This window comes from Acinonyx jubatus, chromosome E3 (genome assembly GCF_027475565.1).
Source record: "Acinonyx jubatus isolate Ajub_Pintada_27869175 chromosome E3, VMU_Ajub_asm_v1.0, whole genome shotgun sequence".
Classification (NCBI taxonomy): Eukaryota; Metazoa; Chordata; class Mammalia; order Carnivora; family Felidae; genus Acinonyx; species Acinonyx jubatus.
This window is the reverse complement of record NC_069398.1, coordinates 9,449,165-9,475,074: the sequence shown is the minus strand read 5'-3', so window position 1 is coordinate 9,475,074 and position 25,910 is coordinate 9,449,165. Positions and strand designations below refer to the sequence as shown.

The 25,910-nt window shown below is 47.7% G+C and overlaps 1 protein-coding gene across 2 annotated transcripts in view; it reads right to left on the bottom strand.

The window, feature by feature from the left end:
- The window catches only part of XYLT1 (xylosyltransferase 1), a 306,120-nt gene that overhangs the window by 256,356 nt on the left and 23,854 nt on the right, over positions 1-25,910 (bottom strand). Inside the window, exon 1 of one of the 2 annotated variants that reach the window (XM_053213227.1) lies at positions 6,997-12,206. The exons of the other annotated variant lie outside the window; for it this stretch is intronic. Coding sequence (XP_053069202.1) covers positions 6,997-6,999 — 3 coding nt within the window. The 5' untranslated portion in view covers positions 7,000-12,206. Of the gene's footprint in view, positions 1-6,996; positions 12,207-25,910 lie in introns of those variants that run through there. 2 annotated transcript variants of the gene reach the window in all.

The window sequence follows — 25,910 nt, the reverse complement described above, 5'->3', positions numbered from 1 at the left end:
GCCCTGTAAGAGATGATGTTTTTAATGGGCAGGCGCCCAGTTGCTCACCCCACACCAGCTTGGCTTGAAGGTTATGTGTGAACAGTACATGCATGGTTGCTTCTTTGGGTCCCCAAATCTCTCCCCCTTCCAGTGTTATCCACAGACCCTACAGCTGAAGATCTATATCCTGATGAGGCAGAGTTTACGTTCTCATGGCTACAGTTCAGCCCAAGTCTAAGGCAATCATTCACATGAACAATATGTGAGTAGCACCCAGAAAAGCATGGAGATGTAGAGGCGTGGATGGCAAAATGCATCCATGTGAGGTGGTCCGAGTACACACACATACCCCAAGGATTCCACGACTCCAGGCTTAACTCTGCTTGGACTCAAGCACATTGCCTCCTGTATAGTTAGAGACCAGAATAAAACCCATGTAAACAGATTAAATGCCATGACAACCACATTCCAATCTTACAAATACCAAGGATTGGAGTGGGGGAAGGACTCACTTGGAGATTAGCATTTCTTGGGCAGAACAGAGAAGGGAGAAGGCAGAGAGGCTCTCAGGAATCTAAGTAATCAAAGTTGTTTCTGACTCTGATGGAAATTCCTCTCATGTTTGGGTTCTCCCTGTCAACCACCATCCACCATCTTGGAAGGTGGCCCAACTGATGGAGCTCCAAAGGGATCTAATGACATTTGCTTTCCCAACCAAGGAACACCTTAACAGGGGGATCTCTCCAGCTGCACTCTCATTTTCCTGATGGTCCTACTGTTGGGAAAAAGGAAGAAGGGATATATAACCTCTCGAATCCTACACCTGATTTGCAATCCAGCCCATGTTCGCTATATCTGCATCTGTTCAGTAGCTCACTGCAGTGACTAATATGGGCTGAGTGTGACTGGAAGGTGAATAGGGACAGGGATACTCCGCACTTTTTCCCTGAAACTCACTGTCACTCAAGCTTAGATACACCACGAGGAAAAGTACACCCCGAGAAATTCAACCTTACAAGACGCCAGACGTGAACCCCCAAAAGGAGGTATGTCAGTCCCAGTTCTCCGCACAGAGGTGTTCACAGGTCCTTCAACGCTGGGAGAAAAATGCATTCCATGGTTGCTAAATCCGGTTTTCCCCTTTTCTAGCCCACACCAAGCATTCTCAAAACACCCTTCCAAACTCAGCTACAATGCCAGTTCTGTAGGAAGGCCCCCCTGGTGCCTCAGACTGGTTCAGGCCCCCCTTGCACACTCTCATTAACCTCAGTCTCCTCCACTAAATTAAAAACTCCAGGAGGCCAGAGGATGTGCCTACATGCTCACCATTATCCCCCCAAAGCCTAGCCCAGAGCCTGACACACCGTAGACGCTCACGACATACAACCCACAGGGACACATGGCAACAGTTGGCCTGTGTGCGCCCCTGACGCTCTACTCAGAAAAGAGGTGGCATTTCTGATGACAAGATACATATATGTATCACCACTGCACACCCCTGTACTTTGGGGGCCCTGGGCTAGCTCCACACTCTCTCACAACTTCCCAGGAGACATTCTCAGTGTCCACACGTGAGCAAAGAGCAGGGCTGTTCTCACTGTGTTTTCTTAGATTCTGTCTTTGTCCAGCCGGCATCCATGCATCACAGGGAGGATTATATTAACTATATATTTTCATATTTTCTGTATTCTTGATGCTATGGCATTGGGGTGCCTCCTAGAGCTGGACAATTCTCCAGTTCTTACACACAGCAAAAGGTCAGCCAGGGGCACCCCTTTCATATACAAACCAACTGATTCGTAGTCTAAACCTGCCTCCCTCCCAACCACCACTTGATCCAGCACAAGCAGAAACCACAAGAAGGCTTTACTGACTTACTCCTCATTTATCCTCACAATAGCCTCAGGTGGTAACAACTGAAGCTAGGAGGGATGAGGAACTGCGGCCTGCAGCATCCAACTAGAAAGCCTTATCTCCTACCACATTCCCCCTCACTCACTCAGCTCTAGTGACACCAGTCTTCTTGTGGCCCTGCCCCAGGACATTTGCACAGATTGTTTCTTGTGCCTGGATTACTCTCTCCTCCCTTCTTCACCTGGCTAACTGCACTCAACCTTCACATCCCACCTTATTCATCCCCCAAGAAGCCTTCTCTGGCCCTTCTCCAGACCAAACCACCCTATTAAAAGCTCTCTTATCATCAGACCTTCTTTTTCTCTGTCACTTGTAAAAGTTACATTTTCACAGAAGAGCCATTGTTGCTGGCTCCCCACTGTATGCATCTGTCTGCCAGATTCAAGATGCCCACAAAATCTTTGACGTTCCGGTCATGGAGAGGTGGGGTCTTCTTCCCCCTTAAAACCAGGCTAGCCTTAGTGACTTGTTTGACCAACAGAATGGGGCAGAAGGGGTGTTCTGGGAGCTCAGAGCCTAGGTGATAAGAAAGCTCCTGCTGGGACTCTTGGAACATTCACTCTTGGGAAGCGTCCTTTTGGAACCCGGCCATCATTCCGCGAGAAGCCCAAGCCACATGTGCTCTAGTCAACAGCTCCAGATGAGCTCCCAGCCAGCCGTCAGCGCCAGCTGCCAGCTGCATGAATGAGACACGTTGAGCATCCAGCCCAGCCAAACCTTAAGATGACTGACTGCAGCCCCGGCCCTTATCTGACTGCAACACACACAAAAAAATCCAAGGGACGACCGTCCAGCTAAGCCCAGTCAGCCCACGAAACTTTAAGAGCTAATAAGTAACTGTTTAAGCCACTAAGTTTGTGAGCAATTTGTTCCACGGCAGTAGATAAGCAGGACGCCCTAGGATCTGCTACAATAAGTAGGTGTTCACGCCTTAGGGATACATACTTGAGGCAGCAGCGACGACTAGATAGTAAGTACATAACCGGTTGACTAAATGAAGAACGGAATGTGTCAACTAATGACAGAGGTGGGATTTGAACCAAATTACATAAATTCAAATCTCCCTTCCCTTTTCTTTTTAACCGTAACCTAATGTTCCCTTAAAAAGGAAAACATTAAAAAAAAATAAGATAAAATAATAAAATAAAATGAAACAAATGAAAACAAAACAAAACATGATCTTCCTGCCTGTCATATTTGGTATAGGTTCTGGAGGAAAAGTGGAATTCTCAAACGGAGTCTTGTCGCGAGATGGTAGCCTCTGTAGCTTTCTAGCCCAGGGGAGGTTCAGAGTGAAAAAGCCAGTTTGCTTCTGTGTTGTCAGGCCCTCACCATGGTATTGCACGGAGGCCAACAAACGTTTCCTGTAAAGGGTCACATAATAAATATGTTCAGCTTTGCAGGCCATGAGGTCTCTGTTCCAACTACTCAACTCTGCCTTAGGGTCAAAGCATGCACCATAGACAATATGGAAATGAATGGGTATGGCTGTGTTCCAATAAAACTTTTTTTACACAAACACAAACAGAGGGCCAGATCTGCCCCTCCCTGGTACACTGCATATTCCAGCCGTCCTTAAATTTAGGAGTGATCATGTTGTTTGCAGACCCAATGAAACAGGCAATGCTTCCAAAGGAAATAACTTTCAGTACACTGAATAGTGCACTGAATAGTGCACTGCAGACAGCATTTTTCACTGTATGTTAGCATGGGCAGGCAGGTTCAGATGCAAAAGATATAAGAAGAAGATACAGTAAAAAAAAAAAATATTAATATAGAAAAAAATCTGATCCACCAACCTTTTTTCCCGTAAAGTAGGGGAGGGGAAGCCTGCTCCCTTTGATTTGAGTCTGAGATGCCTATCACCAGCTCATAAGAGCAACGTTCAATGAGAGTGGTATTTGGAAACCATTGAGGCAGCTCTTGGCAAAGAGAAATGCCCCCTTGTAGGCCCTCAATGAACTATTTGTTAATAAATAACTGAATCTGTGTCTATTAGAATAAGAGGAAGCCACTCGTTTCTATTGGCCCATTCAATATTAGGGCTTAGTTACTGGGTGAAGTTTATTCAAAGCAGCAAAACATTGTAAGTAAGGGCTTCCTTACTCACTTGTCTTTGTAGGATCAAGCCTTTAATTTCAGAAAGTACCACCTAGGTTAGCCGAAATTGAACTTAGGTATACATAAGGCAGTGCTCCAACCATAGCTTGTACCTAGATATCAGAGTTATACAGTTAACTTTTTTTAAACTTTGTGTTTTAAAATAATTACGGACTCCATACATTTAATTTTTAAATGGCTAATGTTAATTCTCAGACAACAGAAATTTGCCATGCTATTATTAGCAGTGACAGCTCAATGCATGAAGAATTTCCGAACTCACAGAGCACTTTTTAAAAACAGTGTGGTATCATTTTATTCTTAAACCAATTCCAGGATCAAATAGGTATAACCATTTTCATTCAATAGGCGAAGAAAGTGAGGTTCACAGTAAGTACCAGTGACCTGCCCATGGACACAGCTTATAAGGGGCAGAAATGAGGCTGTAAACCACACCTTCTAGTTTTAGGGCCCTTGCATGGGAACACCTCAAAAGAACAGGGTAACTCCTCTCCAGTTATAATTGATATGCAACATCTATTTCCACTGTGCTTTGCAAAGTTTAGCACTATCCAAAAAAAATGTTAGCTTGGCTAATTATTCAGATTTTTTTTAGCGAGGGTCCAAAATGTTCAGTTGAGTGGGTGTGCGTGTTATTTGTTACACCATATTTTTAAAAGGAGGCGAATGTCCAATAGTGACCCAAGGGCTTGGCTTGGAAGCAAATTTCAATCAAAAACATCAATTTACTGCCTGAATTTGCCTCCGTTTCAATAACTGAATCTTTCTTGACTCAATAAAACCCACTTCAGATTTAAACACCAGGGTGGGAGGTGAGCTGGTCCAAGCCAGATGGCCTTTTCTTTGGGATCTCACCAAACAGAAGCCAGCTGCTTTCCTGACCGTGCCCTGACACCACCACGGTCCCTCCCCCATACAATGTCCCTCCCCCAGGAGCTGTGCCCACCCTGGGGCTATTTTCACTTTGCGAGTTGGTTTACCCTATTAGAGCAAGCTTGCTTGCTTGCTTGCTTGCTTGCTTGCTTGCTTTTATTTTTGAGACACACACACACACACACACACACACACACACACACACACACACACACACAGAGTGTGAGCGGGGGAGGGGCACACAGAGAGGGAGACACAGAATCCGAAGCAGGCTCCAGGCTCTGAACTGTCAGCACAGAGCCCGACGTGGGGCTCGAACCCATGAACGGTGAGATCATGACCTGAGCTGAAGTCAGACACTTAACTGACTGAGCCACCCAAGTGCCCCAGAGCAACCTTTCAGATCAAATATTAGGGTCCCATGAAGAGTCTGCAGTGAATTAAAAACTGCACATATATTTTTATCTTAAAACAATACACCTGTGCCTTGCCTCTCACTGTTCTTTAGATGGGAAGCAAAGGGAAGCTCAAACCAGAAAATTCCTTGTGGGGCTCCTGAAAAATCTGCCCACGAAGGTGAGCTCCTTCACCTAAATCTGCTCCACCCCCAGCCATGAAGGTGTGGCTGGCTGTATTCTCCAGAGAGCACTGCAACGACGTCACCCAACCCACATATTCTTCTGCATCGTGACTTTGCCACACACACCTGGTCCCCCTCATCCCAACGAGGGGTGGGGTCTCTTTTTCCAGCCCCTGGAATCTGGGCGGGCCCTGTGACCGCTTTGAGCAACGGCACACAGCAGGAGTGATGCCGTGCCAGTTCCAGTCGGAGCCCTCCACTTCCTGGCAGCCTCCACTTCCTGCCTCCTGCAGGCCAGCTGCCACATTGGAAGTGTTGCTGCCCTGAGACCATCCTGCCATGAGAAAATCAAGTCACAGCCAAAGGCTCTGAAGACAAGATGCCACATGGAGAGAGAAGGAGCTCAGGAAGGAACAAGAGGGCAAACGTATGGATGAAGAAATCATTCTAGAAACGGAGCGCCCAGCCCCAGCTGCTGCGCACGGAGCAGAAACAAACCGCGCCCGGCAGAGCTCTTCCTGAAATCCTGACCCTGACAAAACCAGCAACCAAATAAAATGGCGGTTTCAAGCCATCAGGTTTTGAGACAGTTTGTTTTACAATAATAAAGAACTGATATGTGTATTTTTTGTTTTTATTGAAACATAAGGTAGCTGTCATTTGAGGCCCTGCTGATGGCTCCATGGTCTGTGGACTGCAAAGTAGGGGCCCAATCCAGCCAGTGGCCCTCACGTCTTGCCCGGGTAGGCCGGCACTTCCCCACAGGGATGCTTTCTCTAGTCTTCCTCTAAGGGGGGCGGGGGGGGTACTTTATCATACCCACAAGGTTCCATATAGACTAGCAGTGACCCCAAGCTCAGTTACCCAGATGTGAGACCTCAGTGCTGGAAAGCTAAGACTTTCAAGGAAAAATGGGATCGCCACAGCCAACCACAGTCATCTTCCCTGCTGGCGATCTCGCTGGGCTTCCCAGGTCTTCCTGGTCCCCCCTTCTTCCGTCCCCAAGCTCCACCCCACAACTGCAGGCTGCCGTCCTCCTGCCCATCAGGGCTGCTTACTCAGGGGTGGTGCCTGTTGACGGACACCCCACAGAACCGCCCACCTCAGGACAGAAGGCCATCACTGAGGTAGCTCAAGGGCAGCGGAGGCTGCTCGCTGTGGCCTTTCCCCAGTGGCTGGCAGCTGGACTAATTCAGAACCCATTACGATGATTTTTTCCTCCAAGGCCCTTCCATGAGGATTGAATACTAATGAATCTCCGCTACAGAGAAGGGGTCTCCTGCTGCCCTGGCTGCTGGGCAGTGGGGACAGTCACTTGCCTGGGCTTTCGTGTGGGAGTCCACACTGATTACGGTTATTTCATGGAATGACGAAGGGCTCTCTGTGCCATGCGGCAGAGCCCCAGGAACAATCCTCACAGTGTGAGCGAGTCTGACGCCCACATCCACGGGACTCTACATGTCGGTGGCTGAAGCTGTCTTTGCCTCCCGAGAAGGGGCAGGAAGTCTGACTGGCCTCAGTCTTACCATTTATGCCTGTCCCGAGAACCTTTAAATCTGTCCATCCAATCCAGGGGATGTCTGGACATCATTCTCCCTTTCTGTCCTCTGAGAAGTGGGTGCATATCACTTGGGACTTTAGAGCCAGAAAGATCTGTGTTAAAATCCACACTCTGCTGGTTCTTAGCTGCGTGACTTTGGGTGAGATGCTAAATTTCTCTGGGTCTCTGTTTCCTTGCCTACAAAACAGAGGCAACAACACCTTCTAGCAAACCCACAAGTACTGAAGAGGATAAGGCCGAAGGCACTAGAAACAACAGCACACAGGTTCTCCCGTGTGGTTCGTGAATAAACCTTTCTGAAAAAACTTTAACGATTTATTTTTTTATTTTTATTTTTTTTAATGTTTATTTTTGAAACAATGCGAGAGACAGAGTGCAAGCAGCGGAGGGGCAGACAGAGGGAGGCACAGAATCCGAAGTGGGCTCCAGGCTCTGAGCTGTCAGCCCAGAGCCCGACGCGGGGCTCAAACTCACGAACTGCGAGATCGTGACCTGAGCCAAAGCCGGACGCTCAACCAACTGAGCCACTCAGGCGCCCCTAACAGTTACTTATTTACTTTGATATATTTAAGAAGAAAATGGGCTTCATTCATACTATGACATTATGGATAGCAGAGCTTAAGGCTGAGCCTGAGTAAATAGTGAGCACATTTAAAGAAAAATGTTGGGGCGCCTGGGTGGCTCAGTCGGTTGAGTGTCTGACTTCGGCTCAGGTCATGATCTCACAGCTCGTGAGCTCGAGTCCCGCATTGAGCTTTCTGCTGTCATTATGAAGTCTGCTTTGGATCGATCCTCTGTCTACCTCTCTCTCTGCACCTCCCCCACTCACATGCTCTCTCTTAAAAATAAAAATAAACATTTAAAAACATAAAGAATAGTAAGTAACTATTGGCAGGAAGAGTGTAACGTGGATGTTACAGAATCCGCCATGTGCACACGTAGTATGTGTGCACCCCATCAGCACCCCAGGGCCTGTTAGGTGCTGACGAAGGTCTGCTTCCTTCTGCTGTGGCTCGCCTGTCACAGCAGCCCCAAGGCTTGTGACAGCATCAGCCTCTACCCTTGAACTTGGCTCTGGCCTCATTAGGGCTTGGCCAAGGCTTAGAAGTTGGAGGCAGAGTCCCCGAAGTCTCAGGCATTCTTCCCGTCTCCAGGGTGACGAGCAAGAACAGTCTTTGGCTTTGCAAATCACAAATTCCCTTTAAGCACCTCGTCAACAGCAGGGCTGGCCCACCTCAATAAAATTTTATTCGGGGCTTGCAACTCCCCACTCTTCCATGCCATCTGCTGCCCTTTCTCTGTGTGCTTAACTCCCTGCTGACAACCGATGGGTTTTAGGTGTACGCACAAGGGCAGGGTGACAGCCAGGGAAGGCCGCTCATGAGCATCGCCTGTATATTTTGAGAGCCAAGACCTACCAATTACATAGGATGTCGGGTAGCTCGCCTGCAAATGTCGGCCAACTCTAGATGACTGGGGCCAGGTCAACTGAGAAGCCAGATCCATGGACTACGAATTTTTAAGCTTCTGGAGCAATAGAACCTCTGAGTTCACAGAAACCAAAGCCCACATTTAAATGCAGGGCCCAATTCCATATTTCAGAGAAAGACCTTTGTCAATTGTTCACAAGAACTCATCCAACCGGACTCTCAACTTACACCTGTTGCTGTTCATCTGACCTGCAGTGACGTCTGGACTGGTTTTACTCAGCAGCCCCGAATGGCTTTTCCTTCCTGCGGCACACAGCCACACGGGTGCCTGCCACCACGCCGTTGCTCAGGCTGTTCCCTGTACATGAACGCTCTTCCAGGCTGCCTCTCTACCCAGAGAGCCTGAATGTCCCCTTCACGCTTGGCTCAGACACTGCTTGCTCCAAGAAGCCACCGCTGACCACCTAAGAGTTAATACCCCACTATTGAGAGCCACTTATCCATCCCATCTGGCCCATCACGTCGAACCATAACCTGCTCCCATGAGCATCTAAGTATTTGTCCGTGAGCTCCGTTTCCAATGTTCCATATGAGGCCACGGGCAGAGTAAGTGAGCCATACATGTCTGGAGAATAAATGAACACAGGAATCCCATAGTGACAGTATCCATCCATTGAACAAACATTTGCTGAGTGCGCACTGTGTGCGAGGCACTAAGGATACCAACTAAACAGGAAGGAAGGGTACATTCCTGCCTTCGTTGGGTTTACATTGTAGATACAAAGAGACAAAATTATATACAAATAAACAAGATGATTTCAGATAGTGATAAATGTTATGACAAAAATTCTTAAAAAGGTAGTAGAGTAGAGCAGGGATCAGCCAACTACAGCCTGTGTGGGTCAAATCCAGCTGGCCATCTGTTTTTGTAAGTAGAGTGTTAGCAAAATAATACCCCCATTTATTTACATGTTGCCTGTGAAAGCTTTTGCACAACAATGACAGAGTTGACTAGTTGCCACAGAGACCATATGGTCCTCAAGCCTAAGATACTTACTATCTGGTCTTTGACAGAAAAAGATTTGCATAGAAAGAGATGCGGGGAGAGGGAGACTTTAGTAGGTGAACAGGAAAGCCCCCCTGAGAAGACAGATGTTAGAATGAAGACCAGAATGAGAAGAAGGCATCTGCCAAGCAAATACCGGGGCAGGAGGGAGTCCGAGGCAGCAAGAACAGCAAGTGCAAAGGCCCTGAGGTAAGACTGGGCTTGGTGTATTCTAGAGACAGAAGGCTAGTGAGGTGCCATCAGCTACCGACTGGTACAAGACAACCCCACGGTAGGCAGAGGTGATGAGAAACCCCACACGCTGGGGTAAGGGCTTTTTGCTAAGACTTGTGAACAATTCTGAAAGTCAGCGAGAGTGTCTGGGGTTTTGGCAACAAGTGACAAGACGGTGACTATGAAAGAGGAGGGGACAGCACCATCACGGTGGATGATGGAACCCAAAATGCTGACAACTTGGCTCACGACTTCTTTCCCACTGAGAACAAGGTCTCCTTGTCAGGGTAACCAGTTCCGTGTCAACCCCCCGCCCCCCAACATTCAGGGCTGTTCCAACTGCTTAGGCAAGATGTTTCCAGAATAGTGGAACCAGTGGGCCAAACAAGCATCTCACCCACACTGCTATTTTTATTTAAAAGACTCACGGTTTCTTTTCTTAATTTGTGTTGTGAGAGTGAACTTTTAGTTCACTCTAAAACCACAGGTTTTATATAGCAGTTATATGTATTTCCTTTAAATACAAGAAATACACTTAAAAAAAAATGTTCGCCTGTGTACCACCTGCCTCCCAGTTACACTTTGGGAACCCACGGCTTAGGCATAGACCTTCCAGAACTTCACTGATGCTCCAGCTCCCCACATCACAACATAGGGTGGTGGCTTCAGAGGGGACCATGCAATCACGGGGCAGTGCAGGGGACACGGCCCAAGTCCTGGAGTCGCACGCAGCTCAAACACGACCCTACCCCTTACCAGCCATATGCTCTTGGCCAGGTCAAACCTTGAGAGCCTCAGACTTCTCATCTGTAAAATGGAGCCGGGCCACACAGTTGTTGTAGGAATTAGGAGATGTGCATGGTGTGGCCTAAAACCTGATACCTAGTAGACGCTCTCAATAAATGACCGCAGCTATGACAACAGATACAGAATTATTTATGGTTACAATTGTGATCATCCAACGGCCTTTCTGTTCTCGCAAAGTGCGAACAACCCCTCTGGTCACCGATGTGTCTGAGCTTCTGAGACATCTGCGGCCCCCCGCCTGCCCACCGCCCATTTGCTGTAGACAGAGTGGTAGTTTGGGGGACCTGTAGACAGAGCAGTAGTTTTCCACTGGGTTTGCCAAAGTAGGTCTCCTTTTTCTTGCTTTCCTTTTATTTTTTGTTTCCAAAAGACTCCTGATTAACAATCGTTCAGAGGGGAGGAGGAAAGAAATTACTGCAATGTTCCTTGTTCTGGTCCCTGCTGGGTTGGGAGGCTGCTATTTCAGACTCAATCAGCTACCTGCAGGGTCACTGGATGAAATTCCTCCCCACAGGGATCAGGAGGAAGTGGCCCCATTGGGACACTTCCACTGGTGACCCGTGGCCTGAAAACCCCAACCGCTCAGAAGTCCCCAGGGACCTCAACCTCAGCCAGGACGGGAGCCCAATTTCTTTAAGAAACCCCCTCGTAGAAAAGCGGGGTCTCACACTGGCTCTGCAGGAAAAAGTGCTGCCTCCGTCCTTGAAAGCAATTACGTTCAAGTTGTGAGCATCAAACACGTCCTTAACTGGAGGTAATTCGAACTTCGCTTTGAACCCCCTCTGCACGAGCAGGCTTACGGTCTCTACTGCTTAATTCAGAAAATTACTGAAGCTGGTCTTTCTTCCCTTGGCACAAAGCAAGGGGAGAGGAAGCTAGCTCGTCGGCAATGCAGCCGCTGGGTCAGGAGAGCTCAGCCGCTGGCGGACAGGACGCCGCACACGCTGCTCTCCTCCTCCATGCAAGGCTTGTCGCGTGGGTCCTCTGAGCCTGTCGCTGGCTTCCAGGGCCAGGCCACTTTGGTGCAAAACAAAGATGGGGGTGCCTGGTTTAAAAGCGGTGAGGAATTTCAAGACAGTGATGGCAGAGCATGAAAGCCAATCCTGCCAGCTTCCTCCCTTTCTGGGGTGCCTCCCGTGACCACTTTCCCTAGGTTCTCCCAGCGGGACCAGATCCTGGGATTTCACAAAGGGTTGGTTTTTTTTTCTTCTTCTTCTAATTTGTGAGTGTCTATGCAAAGTCCTTACAAAGGAATAATATGGCCTTCCAGTTTCACCGACAGTGAATCCTCTTGCTTACAAAGAACAGGATGACATGAAACAGAGCTCACCCAGAACAATCGTCATACCAGCACGATGGTATCTGAGAAATCAGGGAGCCTCAGAGCTTTCCAGCCCGTGGACCAGAAACCCAAAGCCTAAGTTTGTTCTGGTTTCTGTCACTTCATCCTACCAAGGCAGGATGCAAAGATAGGGGCGCCTATATAGGGGCGCCTGGGTGGCTCAGTCAGTTAAGCATCCGACTTCGGCTCAGGTCATGATCTCACGGTCCGTGAGTTCAAGCCCCACGTTGGGCTCTGTGCTGACGGCTCAGAGCCTGGAGCCCGTTTCAGATTCTGTGTCTCCCTCTCTCTCTGCCCCTCCCCTGTTCATGCTCTGTCTCTCTCTGTCTCAAAAGTAAATAAATGTTAAAAAAAATTTTAAAAAAAGAAGTATATAATACTGTACTGTATATTTGGAAGTTGCTAAGAGAGTAGACCTTAAAAGTTCTCAGAACAACTTCTTTTTTTTTTTTTTTTTATAACGATGTGTAGTGATAGATGTAACCAGATTTACTGGGAACACTCTGCAGTCTATAAACATATTGAATCATTACGCTGTATGACTGTAAGTAATATAATGCTTTGTGTCAATTACATCTCAATTAAAAAAAAGATGTAGAATGGCCCAAAGTGTATAAATAAGGTAAAATGAAAAAAGTGCAATAAGAAAAAGCTGGCAAAACTTTAAAAAATACAAATAATAAGTAAATAATAATGCCAGTAATTAATAAATATAATAAGTAAATAAAAATAAAGTAAAATTAAAGCCTTCTGCAGAGCAGGGGTCAGCAAACTTTTTTCTGTAAAGGCCCAGGAAGTAAACATTTTCGGCTCTGCAACCCATAAGGTCTCCGTCAGTCTCCTCAACTCCACAGTCTGTGCCAAGTAGCCACAGACAGACAGTACGGAATGAATGGATGTGGCAGTGTTCTAATAGAACTTTTTTTTTTTTTTTTTAAAGAAAAACTTGCAGCTGGCCAGATTCAGTCCAAGGGCCTTATTTTGGCTGACTCCAGACTCAGGGCAGCACTTTTCTCCCTCCCTCTCTCTTTTTTAGTTTATTTATTTATTTTTTCAACATTTATTTATCTTTGGGACAGAGAGAGACAGAGCACGAACGGGGGAGGGGCAGAGAGAGAGGGAGACACAGAATCGGAAACAGGCTCCAGGCTCTGAGCCATCAGCCCAGAGCCCGACGCGGGGCTCGAACTCATGGACCGCGAGATCGTGACCTGGCTGAAGTCGGACGCTTAACCGACTGCGCCACCCAGGCGCCCGACCCTCTCTCTTTTTTAAAGTTTGCTTGTTTTGTGTGTGAGAGAGAGAGGGCATGTGCATGCACATGAGCAGGGGAGGGGCAGAGAGAGAGGGAGAGAGAGAATCCCAAGCAGGCTCCACCAACGGCAGCACGGAGCCCGACATGGGGCTCCATCCCACGACCTTGGGATCACGACCTGAGCCAAAACCAAGAGTTGGGTGCCTCACTTACGGAGCCACCCAGGTGCCCCGTGGCAGTGCATCTGAAACTTCGGTGCACATATACGTCACCCGGCAATCTTGTTAAAATGAAATTCTGACTCTAGAAGTTTGGGATGAGGTCTGAGACTCCCTCCACATTTCCAACATGCTCCCAGGGGATACTGAGGCTGCTGACCCGAGGACCACGCTTTGAGTAGCAAGGAGAGAGTACCCAAAAGAGAAAAGAAGGAGCACTTACCAAAGAACCCAAATTTTGAGAAGTGCTTAGCAGAACGCGGTACAGAAAAGCAATTCATTTTCTCGTGACTAAGGAACAGAGTTCTGCGATTTAAGTCCACCTTCAAGAGGAGAATACCATGTCATTGGAGATCAAGGATGGAGTGAACAATCATTATCAGAAAGCAGAATGCTACACAGTTTTTAAGCACCACTGTGCATTTTCTGGCAGCAGTTAACAGCGACATATACCAATCAATGCAGGTAAATGAATCCATTCGAAGGCAGGCCACGGATGGTAAATCACATTGTCCACTAAAGTTGCTAAATTAGCAACAGCGCGACACAGAACATTTTTTTTTTTTTTAATAAAAGCGAATCCTCTCTGGAATGAGATGGACTGCAGGGGAGAGTGGCCAGCAAGGCTGGAGTGGGGGAGGGGAGAGGGGGCTAGTGACACAGCTTCTGGGCCGGGAGCTCTGCCCCATGCTGAGGAAGCTTATGTGAAAACTGGGATCAAGGCTCTTCTAGAATGTTGTCAAGATCCCAGTGAGGGCCAGGTTCCCACAGGCAGGTAGCAATTTTCGGCTTTTTACATGCGGTGGTTTCTGACCCATGTCACCATCCAGCTCAGAGCAAGACCGAGAATGAACGGACCCACTCATTCACTGCTGGTAGGAGTGAGGAACAACAAAGTCTCTGTGAAGAACAATCTGGCAACTGTCTTAAACAGCTAAATACGAATTTACCATATGACCCAGAAATCCCACTCCTGGGACGACACCCAAGAAAAATGCAAACATACGTCCACGCGCAGACTTGTACGTGAATGCTTACGGCGGCGTTATTCACAAGAGTCAGAAGGGGAAACCGCTCAAGTGTCCGTTAGCCGATGCATGAATGAGCTACGGTATATCCATGCCGTGGAATATTATTTAGCAGGGCGCCACAGTATGTACAGACCTCCAGGACAGTATGCTAAGTGGAAGAAGCCAGATACTAAAGAGCTCAACCGCAGGAGTCCATTTCTACAACATGTCCGCAATCCGTAAACCTATTGCCCCTACAGGAGCGGGAAGTAGATGAGCAGTTAGTTGCCTGGGAGTGACGCGAGTGTGCATGAGGAATCTAACGAGTGTGATAAAAATGTTTTAAAACTAGATTATGGTGATGGTTGCACAGCTTGGCGAATTTACTAAAAAAAAAAATCACTGGACAGTACCCTTAAAACGTGTGACTTCTAGGGCATATAAATCATACCTCAATAAAGTTTTTTAAGAATTAAAGGTTTCCATTATGTCCTTTTCTGTTTCACATTTCGCCTCCCTAGTTCTTAAAATACTCAGGAATCCCATAAACTGCAACAGACCCAAAGACCTGTTGTTTATTCCAGATGAGGCTTCAGCAAGGCCTCCGGCCCAGACAAATACCCCAGAGATTGGCACATCAGCTGACTCGTCAGAGGACGAAAATAAACACGCAGGAGCCGGGGCCTTGATATTTTTACAGCAAGAGCCGAATTCATCTGTGGTCAGAGCATCATCTGGGCACGGCAGGGCAACACCTGTGAAGACGCCCCTTGAGATCCACAGCCATGACCTCCAACCCAACCCAGCGACCGGACCTGCAGAGGCCTCGGCCCCAGGGGAGTCAGGAGTGAGGCCAGTTATGGCAACAGCCTCGTCCATTGGCTAGCAGTACTGCAGAAAAGGCCAGGAAAATCTACCACGCTGAGAGCCAAATTCGCTACTCCCCCCAATACACCAACACCCACAAACTCACACCTTCATCCGAGATGACATGGTTCTTTTTTGACACATGCTGTCATCCTGAAAGTGACTCTTTGGGATCCCGTTCTGATGTCAGGAGCAACTCTCGTGTTCTCAGAAGAAAACGAAAACTCCGACTCACGGTACAGCTTTGGCTTTCCTCCCAATGGTACGGGAAAAATCTCCCGAAATTAGGCACTATCGTGTGACACCTCTTCCTTTGGATAAACAGGACAATCCAAGTCACTTGCAGGAGAGGATACAGTCCCAGCTGATTATGCAAATCATAAAGAATAAGAGGGCGGGTCAGGGGGAGCTGTCTAGAAGGATCCTGTCGGTCCCTGCCACAGCTTGCTCCCCTAATTCACTTCATCGCCCATGAACATGCTTGGTGGCAGCAGCTGGCACCAAGTCAAAGCCAGAACTTGGGGCTCGGACGTGGGACTCGAGCTGAGCCACGTGAGAGTCTGGCCGTGACCTTGGTCTCCTGGATGCGACACACAGGTAGCCGAGCCTACCAGGTGCAGAAGAAACCCTTCTGGGGAGGTTTTAGGACTGAAAGAATGGAATTTGGGCCCCTGCTAGTGATTTAGTACCATTCCCTTTGTAGCCCAGAAGGTATTTGGATAAGGAACACTAGCTTCACAGCCAGAGGACTGATAATCTCTTTCTCCCTTTTCACTGAAAAAGAAAATATCTAAGATACTGGAGAATACAGTAAAATCCTTAACTCGATTTTTTCTTTCTTCCTTCCTTTCTTTCCTTTTTTTTTCCCCTTCTTCTTTCCTAGTGGCAAAGCTGGATAAGCTTATCAAGTGCAGGCAAACTACATCTTAGCTCTGATCCTTTTGAGAAATCCATTTGGCGCCTTTAACATTTCATTTGGCAGATTGAATTTCGGACATGTATTTATGGGGCTGGGTTTGCCCTTAACGGAGTATTGCATAAATCCCATTACACTATCCACTTTAGCGTGTTTGGGGTTTTCTAAGCCAGGGCTTTATTTAAGTGGACAGCCCCAGAATGACCTGTTCTGGCTTAGAAACTCCTCTCCCCGTGGAACCAAACCTTTACAGATTGCCTCCATCATTATCAATGTCAAGTGATGTTTTAGGAAAAGTCCTTCTGGCAAGCCCAGAACGAGGCTTCAGAGAGATCGGTGACAGCGTGTCATTATCCTCCAGTGAGCTATGGGGTTCCCCTCCAGGAATCACCTCACCCCTCACTCCTCTTTTTTTTTCTGGCAATAGCCAGGGAAGCTTTGTTAGCAATACAATACTTTTCTGCATTTCTTAAGTTTCTAACCAGGAAAGTCTCCATACTTTCGGGGGGGGGGGGGGGAATTATATAAAGAATAGTCACCTACAGGACAAAATGAGGAAGCCAAAGACCTGCTTTAGGAATCCTAAGTAAGTCTGCTCCCCTCTTTGCCATCAGGTTAACCACTGAACAAAACAAAATGCGCCAACTCTGACGTGCGTGTGGTCAGGGGCACGAAAGGAGGGACGTGGGAAGGCAGTGCCTTGCACGTAGGGGCTCAGGAGTGCTCAGTCTTGGTTATTGGTCCCTCGGCCTCTCCTGGTGGGGCAGGACGGGCCACTGACGCTGGAGGCAGCAAGGTGCGGACGCCTGTCAGATGCCTTGTGCAGGAGCAGTGCTGGGGGCCAGGACGGCCACGGCACACGGGCGAGGTGGGGGGCTGCCGCAGGCTGACGCGGCAGGAGGTTCGGGACAGTTTCCATCCTCCAAGGACCTGTCCTGGAAGCGTACACAGAGCTCTCCAGTCGCCGACTTTTCACCCAACCGGCTCAAGAGCAGAAACACAAGGAAGGTGGCTGGTAGTGAGTCACTCCCAGAAACCCAGGTGAAGTTGAAGGGGTGTCACCTGGCCTTCCGGGGCCCTCTCCTTCCCGAGCGCCCCTGGAACTTGGCAATTCGGGGTCAAGTCACTTTGTTCTGTCACACAAGCAGGTTTTTTTTTTTAAACAGGAGACAGCTGCTGCGGTATACGAAGAAGTGCACACGGCGAGAGGTTCTGGGGGCTATTTCAGGCTCCAGATCGGTCTGGAGGCGGCAGCGGCTTCGGTTACATCTAAGTTTGGCCTCCGGGCTTGCAGAGGTAAACTGTTGATGAGAAAAAAAATCTGGGGAGGCTTCACTGATTCATTCAGCCAAGATTTACAAAGTCTGTGCTACGTGCCGAGCTCCACGCTAGGTGCTGGCATCCACAGGTGAGCTGCACAGGGCAGGCCTTGCCCGCAGATGATAGTCTGGGATGGATACAGAGAGCAAGTGGGGGGGGCCAGGGGAGAAGATGGGGGTCCCACGCTCAATGGCATAGTTGAGAAAGCATGGCCCCTGGTGTACAAAGAGAATCCGGAGTTCCAAAACCCCAGGGCCCTGTCTCCAGGGCTTAATCTTCTAAAGATTCTCTCATTGGCTTTATTTTCTTCCTATCCCGTGTGCCTGTGAGCATCTGGGGACAGAAGCCGTGCACAACAATTACACGATTTTTATGTACCACAGGAGGCATGAAATATGCATGACCCCATGTACTTCCAATTAAAGGTGGGCAGGTATTAACGTCCCCCTTGTAGAAAGGACATAGAGGCTCCGAGAAGCAAAGGGACTTGCCCAGGGTCACACCCACAGGAAGAAGGGGAGGGACTGAACCGAGGCTATTTGGCTCCAGGGTCCACACTAGCAACCAAGACGCCACCCATGCCTTTCAAGGAAGCTTGCCGTGGCTCTGATGTTGACACCACCAGCCTTTAAAAATGGTGGCTGGCGCACAGTAGGGGATCAATCAGTGTCTGCTAAATTGAATTTGATCATCTTATTTAAAGCTACCACAATCACACGCAGCTTTTAAGCTCTGGGCTGGGAACAAGGTCATTCTATAAAAATGGAAAGCAGAAATTTACCCTGAGGAATTTCTTAGGACTTAGAGGTAGGAAACGAGAAAGGATTCTATGCAAATGACCACGGGACCAAGACATGGCCTTGATACATGATGATTACATGAGATGCACTGAAGAATTATGTAACAGCTCGGAAACACAGGTTCAGCCTCTGCTGGCACGCTACCTTTTGTAAAATTTCTAAGTTCATGATATAGAAGGGTAGGGTTTTACATAACTGCTTGGGTCACACAGGGAAACGAAGACATATTCCACTCGCTTTCTAACATTTGTGCTCCTCACAGAGAACAGTCTGGAAGACCATCTATCCGAGGTGACTGATAATAACACGGCAATAACAGTAACTGACTTCTTGTGTACTTTCTGGGTGCCAGGCCCATGCTTAATGGTATTCCTGTGCTATCTCATTGGATCCTCACAAGACCCTTCTGTGGCAAGCCCATACCCTGAGTTCTAAATTTTGCAGACAGGAAAATGCAGCAAAGCCAGACTCTGAATGCGGGCACGTAACTGAGAGCCCCTAGTCCTTCCATCTTATTTGTTAGACTTTGCTGCACAGAACACTGAAGATTATATGAAGGGGAAAAAAAAATGCTTGCCCAAATCCTGACATCTCAGATAGGAAGGCAAGAAGCGTGGGACCATCTGGGCCCACGTCGGGTACATGCTGCTTTCTTCCCACTTTAATGGCATTCCCTTGGGTGAAACTCCCGCATGTGGCCACAGAGATGCGATTTTCAAACTCAGCGTCCTCTGCCTCCAATCATATTTGGCTCTGGCTGAAATAAAAAAGGCATCTGGGGACAAGTGATCTTTATCTGTACCAAATGTTTGTTGGGGCCACTCCAGGAAATGGTCTCACATTAAGCCTATGCACACAATGTTTCCCCACAACTGCTTGGCATGTGCTTGTGTCCAGACTGCAACACTAGGAATTACATCTTTCTCGGAGCGACACGTGGGACAAAATCACCAGGTCTGATGAGACTGACAACGTACTTTTTGTGGAACAGTTATTTAGATAGAGAGGAGAGGGAGAAAGGAATCAGATCCCCCCTTTAAAGTATCTCTCTCCATGCACGACTTACAGAAAATTGTTCTTGGGAGTGGGGGGAACCTTTTAGAATGTGCAGGAACATAAATCTGGCCAGGTTTTACCACAGTGAAATTCACCATCCTGGACTCCAGCATCACTTCCCTGGGGCCAAATACCACTTTAAAGTCATCACAGCAAGGAGGCTGGATACTGGTTGCTGGTTGGGCAAATCCCTGCCCCTTGAAGGTGAGTGAGACTTAGTGAGTCCCGTCTAACAAAGAGAATGCAGCAGGAGTGATGGTATTTCACGTTCAAGGTTTGGTTATGAAAAGACTACAGCTCCCATCTGAAATGCTTCCTTTCCCAAGCTCTCTATTCTTCTGATCACTGGCTCTGGGGGAATCCACCTGCCATGCTGTGAGCTGCCCTACAGTGATGAACTAACAGAGACCTCCAGCTAACTGCCAGCAAGGAACTGAGGCCCTCAGTGTGATGGCCTGTGAGAAACTGAGGCTTGCTGACAACCACGTGAGTGGGCTTAGAAGCAGATCTTGCCCTGGTTGAGCCTTCAGATGAGACTACAGCTCTGGCCATCAATCACAGGCAGAATGAGCTGATAAGTTTTATCTTTCCTGATTAAAGTAACACATGTTCATGGAGAAAAGTTTAGAAAATCAAGTTCAAGAGGGGCCTTGAACCAGAACACTCAGCTAAGCTTTTCCTAGGTCCTTAACCCATAGAAACTGTGAGAGAACTATCTATTATTTCAAGCCACCAAGTTCTGTCATTTGTTATGAAGCAATAGGCAGTTAATACAGACCCACCTACAATCAGTCTGAATAATGTTAAAAACAAACATCCCATGTTGTGGGAAACACGAGCCTAAAAGTATGGAGGGTAAGTTTCTTTGTACTTCATTAAGACCAAGACAAGTGAGAAGACAAGTGGAAATTCTAGAGCCAAAGCTAGGTCAACAGTCTGAAGGCACTGGATGACCCTGAGCTTAACTTTGCGAAGACGGAAATAAACAGACACTGTTACCGGGCCAGCTAATACAAAGAGGCAAAGAACAAAAACCTTACTGAGGACAATTTTCAACAGGGAAACACAAACAGCCATCAAATGTCTATTTTATCACCTTGTGGACATGTGCTCACTCACACAAGTCAGCAATGAATTGTAAATATCTGAAAGACTGTCTCGGCGAGGATGCACATCCACTTCGAGGTGTCGGCACAACCGTATTCTGTGTCGGCTCCTCCCCATCCTTTGATCTTAATTCTGTGGACAAGGAGCCAGATGACAGGCCGCAGAGATGCGGGACCTGCGTTCCAGTCCCACCTCTGCCCCTCGCTAGCGCTGTGAGCTTAGAGAAGCACAGACAGAACCTGATCTCCTCATCTGCAGATCCTGGATGAGAAGATCCACCTCATTGTGTAAATGGAAGGGTTCCAGGCATCTATGTTCGAAACTGCTTAGCAGTGCCAGTCCGTGGCACACGGCTGCCCAATAAAATACACGCTTTCTTGTATCACCTGCTTGGCGCTCTGCCTTGATCTGTGAGAAGCCAGGCTGGACATCCCCAGGGGGTGTGGGCCTCACACTTGAGGGCCACAAGAGTCAGCGTCACATAGAACCTTAAAGCAAAGGCTATTGATTGAGAAGAGCCATGTTCCCACACCTACTAAAGGTGTGGCTGTGCGTACCTTACCCTCATCTGTAAAATGGGGAGAACACCACGCCTGCCTCTGTTCTGATGACTGAATGAGATAATGTAGCCAGAGACCCAGAATAGTGCCAGGCACACGGTAAACATTTTATATACATATATACATACATACGTATATTTTATATATATATTTACACATACACACACACAAACATATACATGTAAACATTTATTTATTATTGAGAGACAGAGAGATACACAGTGTGAGCAGGGGACGGATAGAGAGAGGGGGAGACCCAGAATCCGAAGCAGGCTCCAGGCTCTGAGCTGTCAGCACAGAGCCCGATGTGGAGCTCGAACTCACCAACTGCGAGATCATGACCCTAGCTGAAGTCGGTCACTTAACCAACTGAGCCCCCCCAGTGCCCCACAGTAAACATTATATTAATGGTAGATGCTTTATTAAATTATTTATTATGATCAGTCTATTATTTAACTCATAGCCAGTTACATAAAGGTCTATGGCACAAATCTAGCCAAAAGAAACATTGTGTTTGGTTCACACGGGGTATCATTTTTAAAAAATAATAAATTTGAATTAGTTGCCAATATGTATTCCAGATGACCCTGAGAAATTCAAGCTTCTGGATTCTTTTAAAACCTGGAAAAGCAGATAAGCCTGGGCCTGATTGTCTCATAGCCACAGGCAGCTGAAGTCAAGGAGTCACTGTCCACTTAAGGCAGAGCATTTATTCTTCCATTAGCCACAGTCCACACTACTCCCTATCGCTCTACACCTGTCCTACAAACCTGCCTGGCTTTAACGGCATTTGAGTTTTTGACACTTGCTTTAGTTTCTTAAACACTTGCCTCCATTTGAAATTCTAAGACTTTTTTTTTAAATATCATGTACTGTAAGTAGCAAAGGCAAAAATAGATAATGAAGAAGATTAAGTCTTCCCTAAGGAAATCCACAGCAAGAGTAAGTGGCAGATAATGGCTGAGGATAAAGATAGAGTCAGATCAAAAAGAGGATAAAGATCGAGCTCTCTGCAATAACCCTCCACACATGACTCAAAAGTGAGTTGCCAGAGCCCAAATATCAAAACTGTTGCCCTCCCCCTACTTCTGTGACAGTTAATTTTAAATAAACTGGGCCACGGTGTGTCCATTCACACCGTTGCCCCATTCACATTGGAATTGGCAGACTGAGTAAAGCAAACTGCCCCCACCCCTACTGTGGTGGGCCTCACCCAATCAGTTGAAGTCTGACTAAAACAAACAGGCTGACCCTCCTGCAAGGAAAGGGGAATATTCCTCCAGCCTGACAATCTTCAAACTGGGACACTGGCTTTTTCCAAACTGACACATTGGCTGTTCCTGGTTCTTGGGACTGCCGGCCTTTGAACTGGAACTTAAACCATCCGTTCTCCTGATTCGAACTTGGACTGGAACTACACTGTCAGCTCTCCTGGGTCTCCCGCTTGCTGACTGCAGATCTCAGGACGTCTCAGCCTCCATAACAGCACAAGCAAATTCCTCACAGTAAATCGCTTTCTCTGTCTCTATGCATCCCATCGTTTCCGTTTCCCTGGAGAAACCCAATACGCACCCCTCTCCCCATCCGCAAAAGGCTGTTATCAAATTGATGGCACAGAACTTACAACTGATGGCAGATTGGCATCAAAGAACCACACAAAGCCCCAACTCTTTGGGCAAGATGCTGTGTAAGCTGACGAAGCTCAACTACCTGGAGGTTCATCAGCTGTGACGGGCTGCCTGGAGTGTCCTTTTTTTAGATCCCGAACGTCCCATACCTCTGGATTTTTAGTGAGCTTGGTCGATTTTCCTGCCTTGAGGAAGCGGCAGAGGCCACATCAGGGAATGCTGGGAAGACGCAGAAGCGTCCTCCCATAAGCCTTTGCAGCTCTCTTCCCGCTTCCCCAGGGAATGCTGGGAAGACGCGGAAGCGTCCTCCCATAAGCCTTTGCAGCTCGCTTCCCGCTTCCCCTGGGAATGCTGGGAAGAAGCGGAAGCATCCTTCCGTAAGATGAGAGCCTTTGCAGCTCTCTCCCCAAGTCCCCCATGTACCCCAAGCCCAGCGGTCTGCGTCCATATTCTCTCCAAAGAGATAAGAGACTGCCTCATTCCTGTGAAAACAGCAATTTCATGGGTCCCCACCCTCTTCCAGAAGTAAACTGTGAGCGGACTTATGGGAGAGTTGCATTTTCTTCACACGTTCATCTTTGTTTTCTAAATTTTTCTTAATGAACATGTGTTGCTTTAATCAGCAAAGATAATTAAAGTTACCCATTCATTCCACATCCATTCTATGGCAGGCAGTATAGCTTAGTATTTAGAGACTTGGGCCACCAAAGCCAGGCTGCCTGGATGCAAATCCTGACTCTGCTCTGCGACCTTGAGCAAAGACCTTAAACCCTTTCATAAAATGGTTATGAAAATTGTAGTCACCTTGTATAGAGTTGCAAGGATTAAAATTCAAGCTAAGGGCTTAAAATCTTTTTGGTAAATGGCAAATGCTAATTAAGTGCATACTGCCACGATCAGTGTTGTTTTACAATACTTCTATATTTACTATATGTATGGTATTATATTGATATAACATAAATACATATTTTGTACTATTTATTAAGTGCCTGTTGTATGACAGACATTCAAAATATGGTGATCAGTAAAATTAACCCCCTGATCCCATGGGTGTTACCCTAAGTGGGGGGTAAGGCATTATACATACACAAACACACACACTCTCACTCACTCACTCACTCCAAGTCATTACCAAAGGTGATGGTGGTAATTTCCACAAAAGCAGGTGTAAATAAGAGGCCATCTTGGCTGGGAATGGATGTGATTACTAACTTTGATCTGCGGCATGGGCCTCAACACCTAGAAGGTGCTCAAAAAATAGCAGCTGATTTGGAGCTGAGTGGAATGACTTCAGTCAGGGGCAGAAAGATCTTCCAGAGCTGGGGCTGCAGACCTGTCACTCAACTAAGGAGGACCCCCTTTCCCAGGCCCATATCATCACCGTGATTCCCTGCCATCATCCCTCATCTGGTTGACCCCAGAAGACCCTCATTGGTCTCTGTGACTCTACTCTCACCTTCTTTCAGTGCTCCCCCTAGCACCTATTCCCCAGACAGATCTTTACGAGAAAACTTTATTCTGAAATCACTTTCGACTTGCAGGAAACTTGCAAAGATGGTCCAGAAGGTTGCTGCCTACCCCTCGTCCAGCTTCCCCCAATGTGCACACCTTGCCTAACCAAGGCTCATCTGGCAGAACTAAGATGTCAACATCGGTGCAACACCATTTGCTCACTCAACTGCAGACTTTATTGGATTTCACCCGGTTTTCCACTAATGAGCTTTTCTGTCCCAGGATCCAATCCAGAAAACCACACTGCATTTGTCATCAGGTGTAGACCTGAGGGATTGTTTTAACAGCTCAAAGCGGATCGTTCTCCCCACCCTAACCTCTGCAATGATTTCCCATATGTTTTGGATGAAATCTGAACTCCGTGCCCTGGTTTCCAAGCTCCACACAAGTGAACCCCTCCAACCCTTTCCCTCTCTCCCATCTCAGGCAAGCTCCCTTCCCTCAATGCTCCCTGGCAGATGGGTCTTTTGTCACCTCTATAAATCCCAAATTTGGTCCAGTCTCTGCCCTTGCTGCACCCCCTGCCTGGAAAGCTATCTCCTCAGCTGGTTCCTCCTCAAGTTCAGGTGTGTGCACACGCCCACCTCATCAGAGACGCCTCCTCCATCATCCCAGCTAAGCCTGCGCCCCCTCCATCACATATGTCTTTTTCACTTTCATAAGCACGCTTCCCGAACGGATCCTATTTATATATTTATGATTGATGGCCTAGCCTCCGCTGCTAGACTATGTAGGGACCTTGTCCATCTTGTTCATTATTTTTCTTCAAGTACCTAGGACAGTGCCTGGCACATAGCAGGTGCTCAGAAAATATTTCTGGGACTATGAGTTCAAGGAATGAATAGATGAAGGAAGGGTATCGGTTTGTAAATGTCCACAGGCGTATTCCCAAGAACCCGGAACAGAGCCTGCATATAGTAGGTACTCAATAAATACCTCTTGAACTTAGTACTGATCAGCGACTTAACGCAAGAACCTAGCACAGTGCTTCCTGGCACAGAGCAGGTGCTCGATAAATATTTGTTGGATGAAGGGTATTTGAATGCACGTTGTCCATTTTCAAAGCAAGAGGGCGGCCACACAAAGGGAGTCAGGTGGAGGCCGCTTTTCTACCCAAGGATCCCTGTCGAGAGGTTCCCGGCGAGGAAAGCTGGGAGCCTTCCCAACAGCTGCGTGGACATCTGTTTGCAAAGTGCACCAGGCCCACACGGAGCTGTGTGGAGGTGGTGCCTGCCACCGGGCCTGCCCAGGACTCTGTCGAGAGGCTCCCCCTGCTCGTTCAGGAAGTCGCACCCAGCATGGAGGCTCCTCAGCGGCCCCGCGATGCAAAGTTGCCGCAGAAAAGGCAACTGATTAATACCCTCCGAGGGTCTATTGTCTGAATCCTGTCACCAGAGGAGAAACAGCTGTTTACAGTTTGTTTATTCCTCTCCCTTTGGAGCCTTTGCGAGGAAACACAAACGCTTGTTCTCCAGGGCACAATTCAGCAGCTGAAGGGAGCGAAGAAAACGGTGTTTATTTTTAACAGGATAAAGAGGGGGGACTCTTAGGAAGTTTGGACACTAGCGGGAAGACAGCAATCTGGGAGGTGCCAGACCTCATGGTGATGTCGTGCACAATGTCAGCCTCTGGAGGGATGCTTGAGAGTCTGATCCAACTCCCGAATGAAAATGTAGGCAGGTGAGCACCCACAGATAGGAGAAACCTGGAATAGCCCTTTAGGCTTGTAAGTGAGAGAGCAAAGCGACCACCTGTTATTGAATACAGGTTGA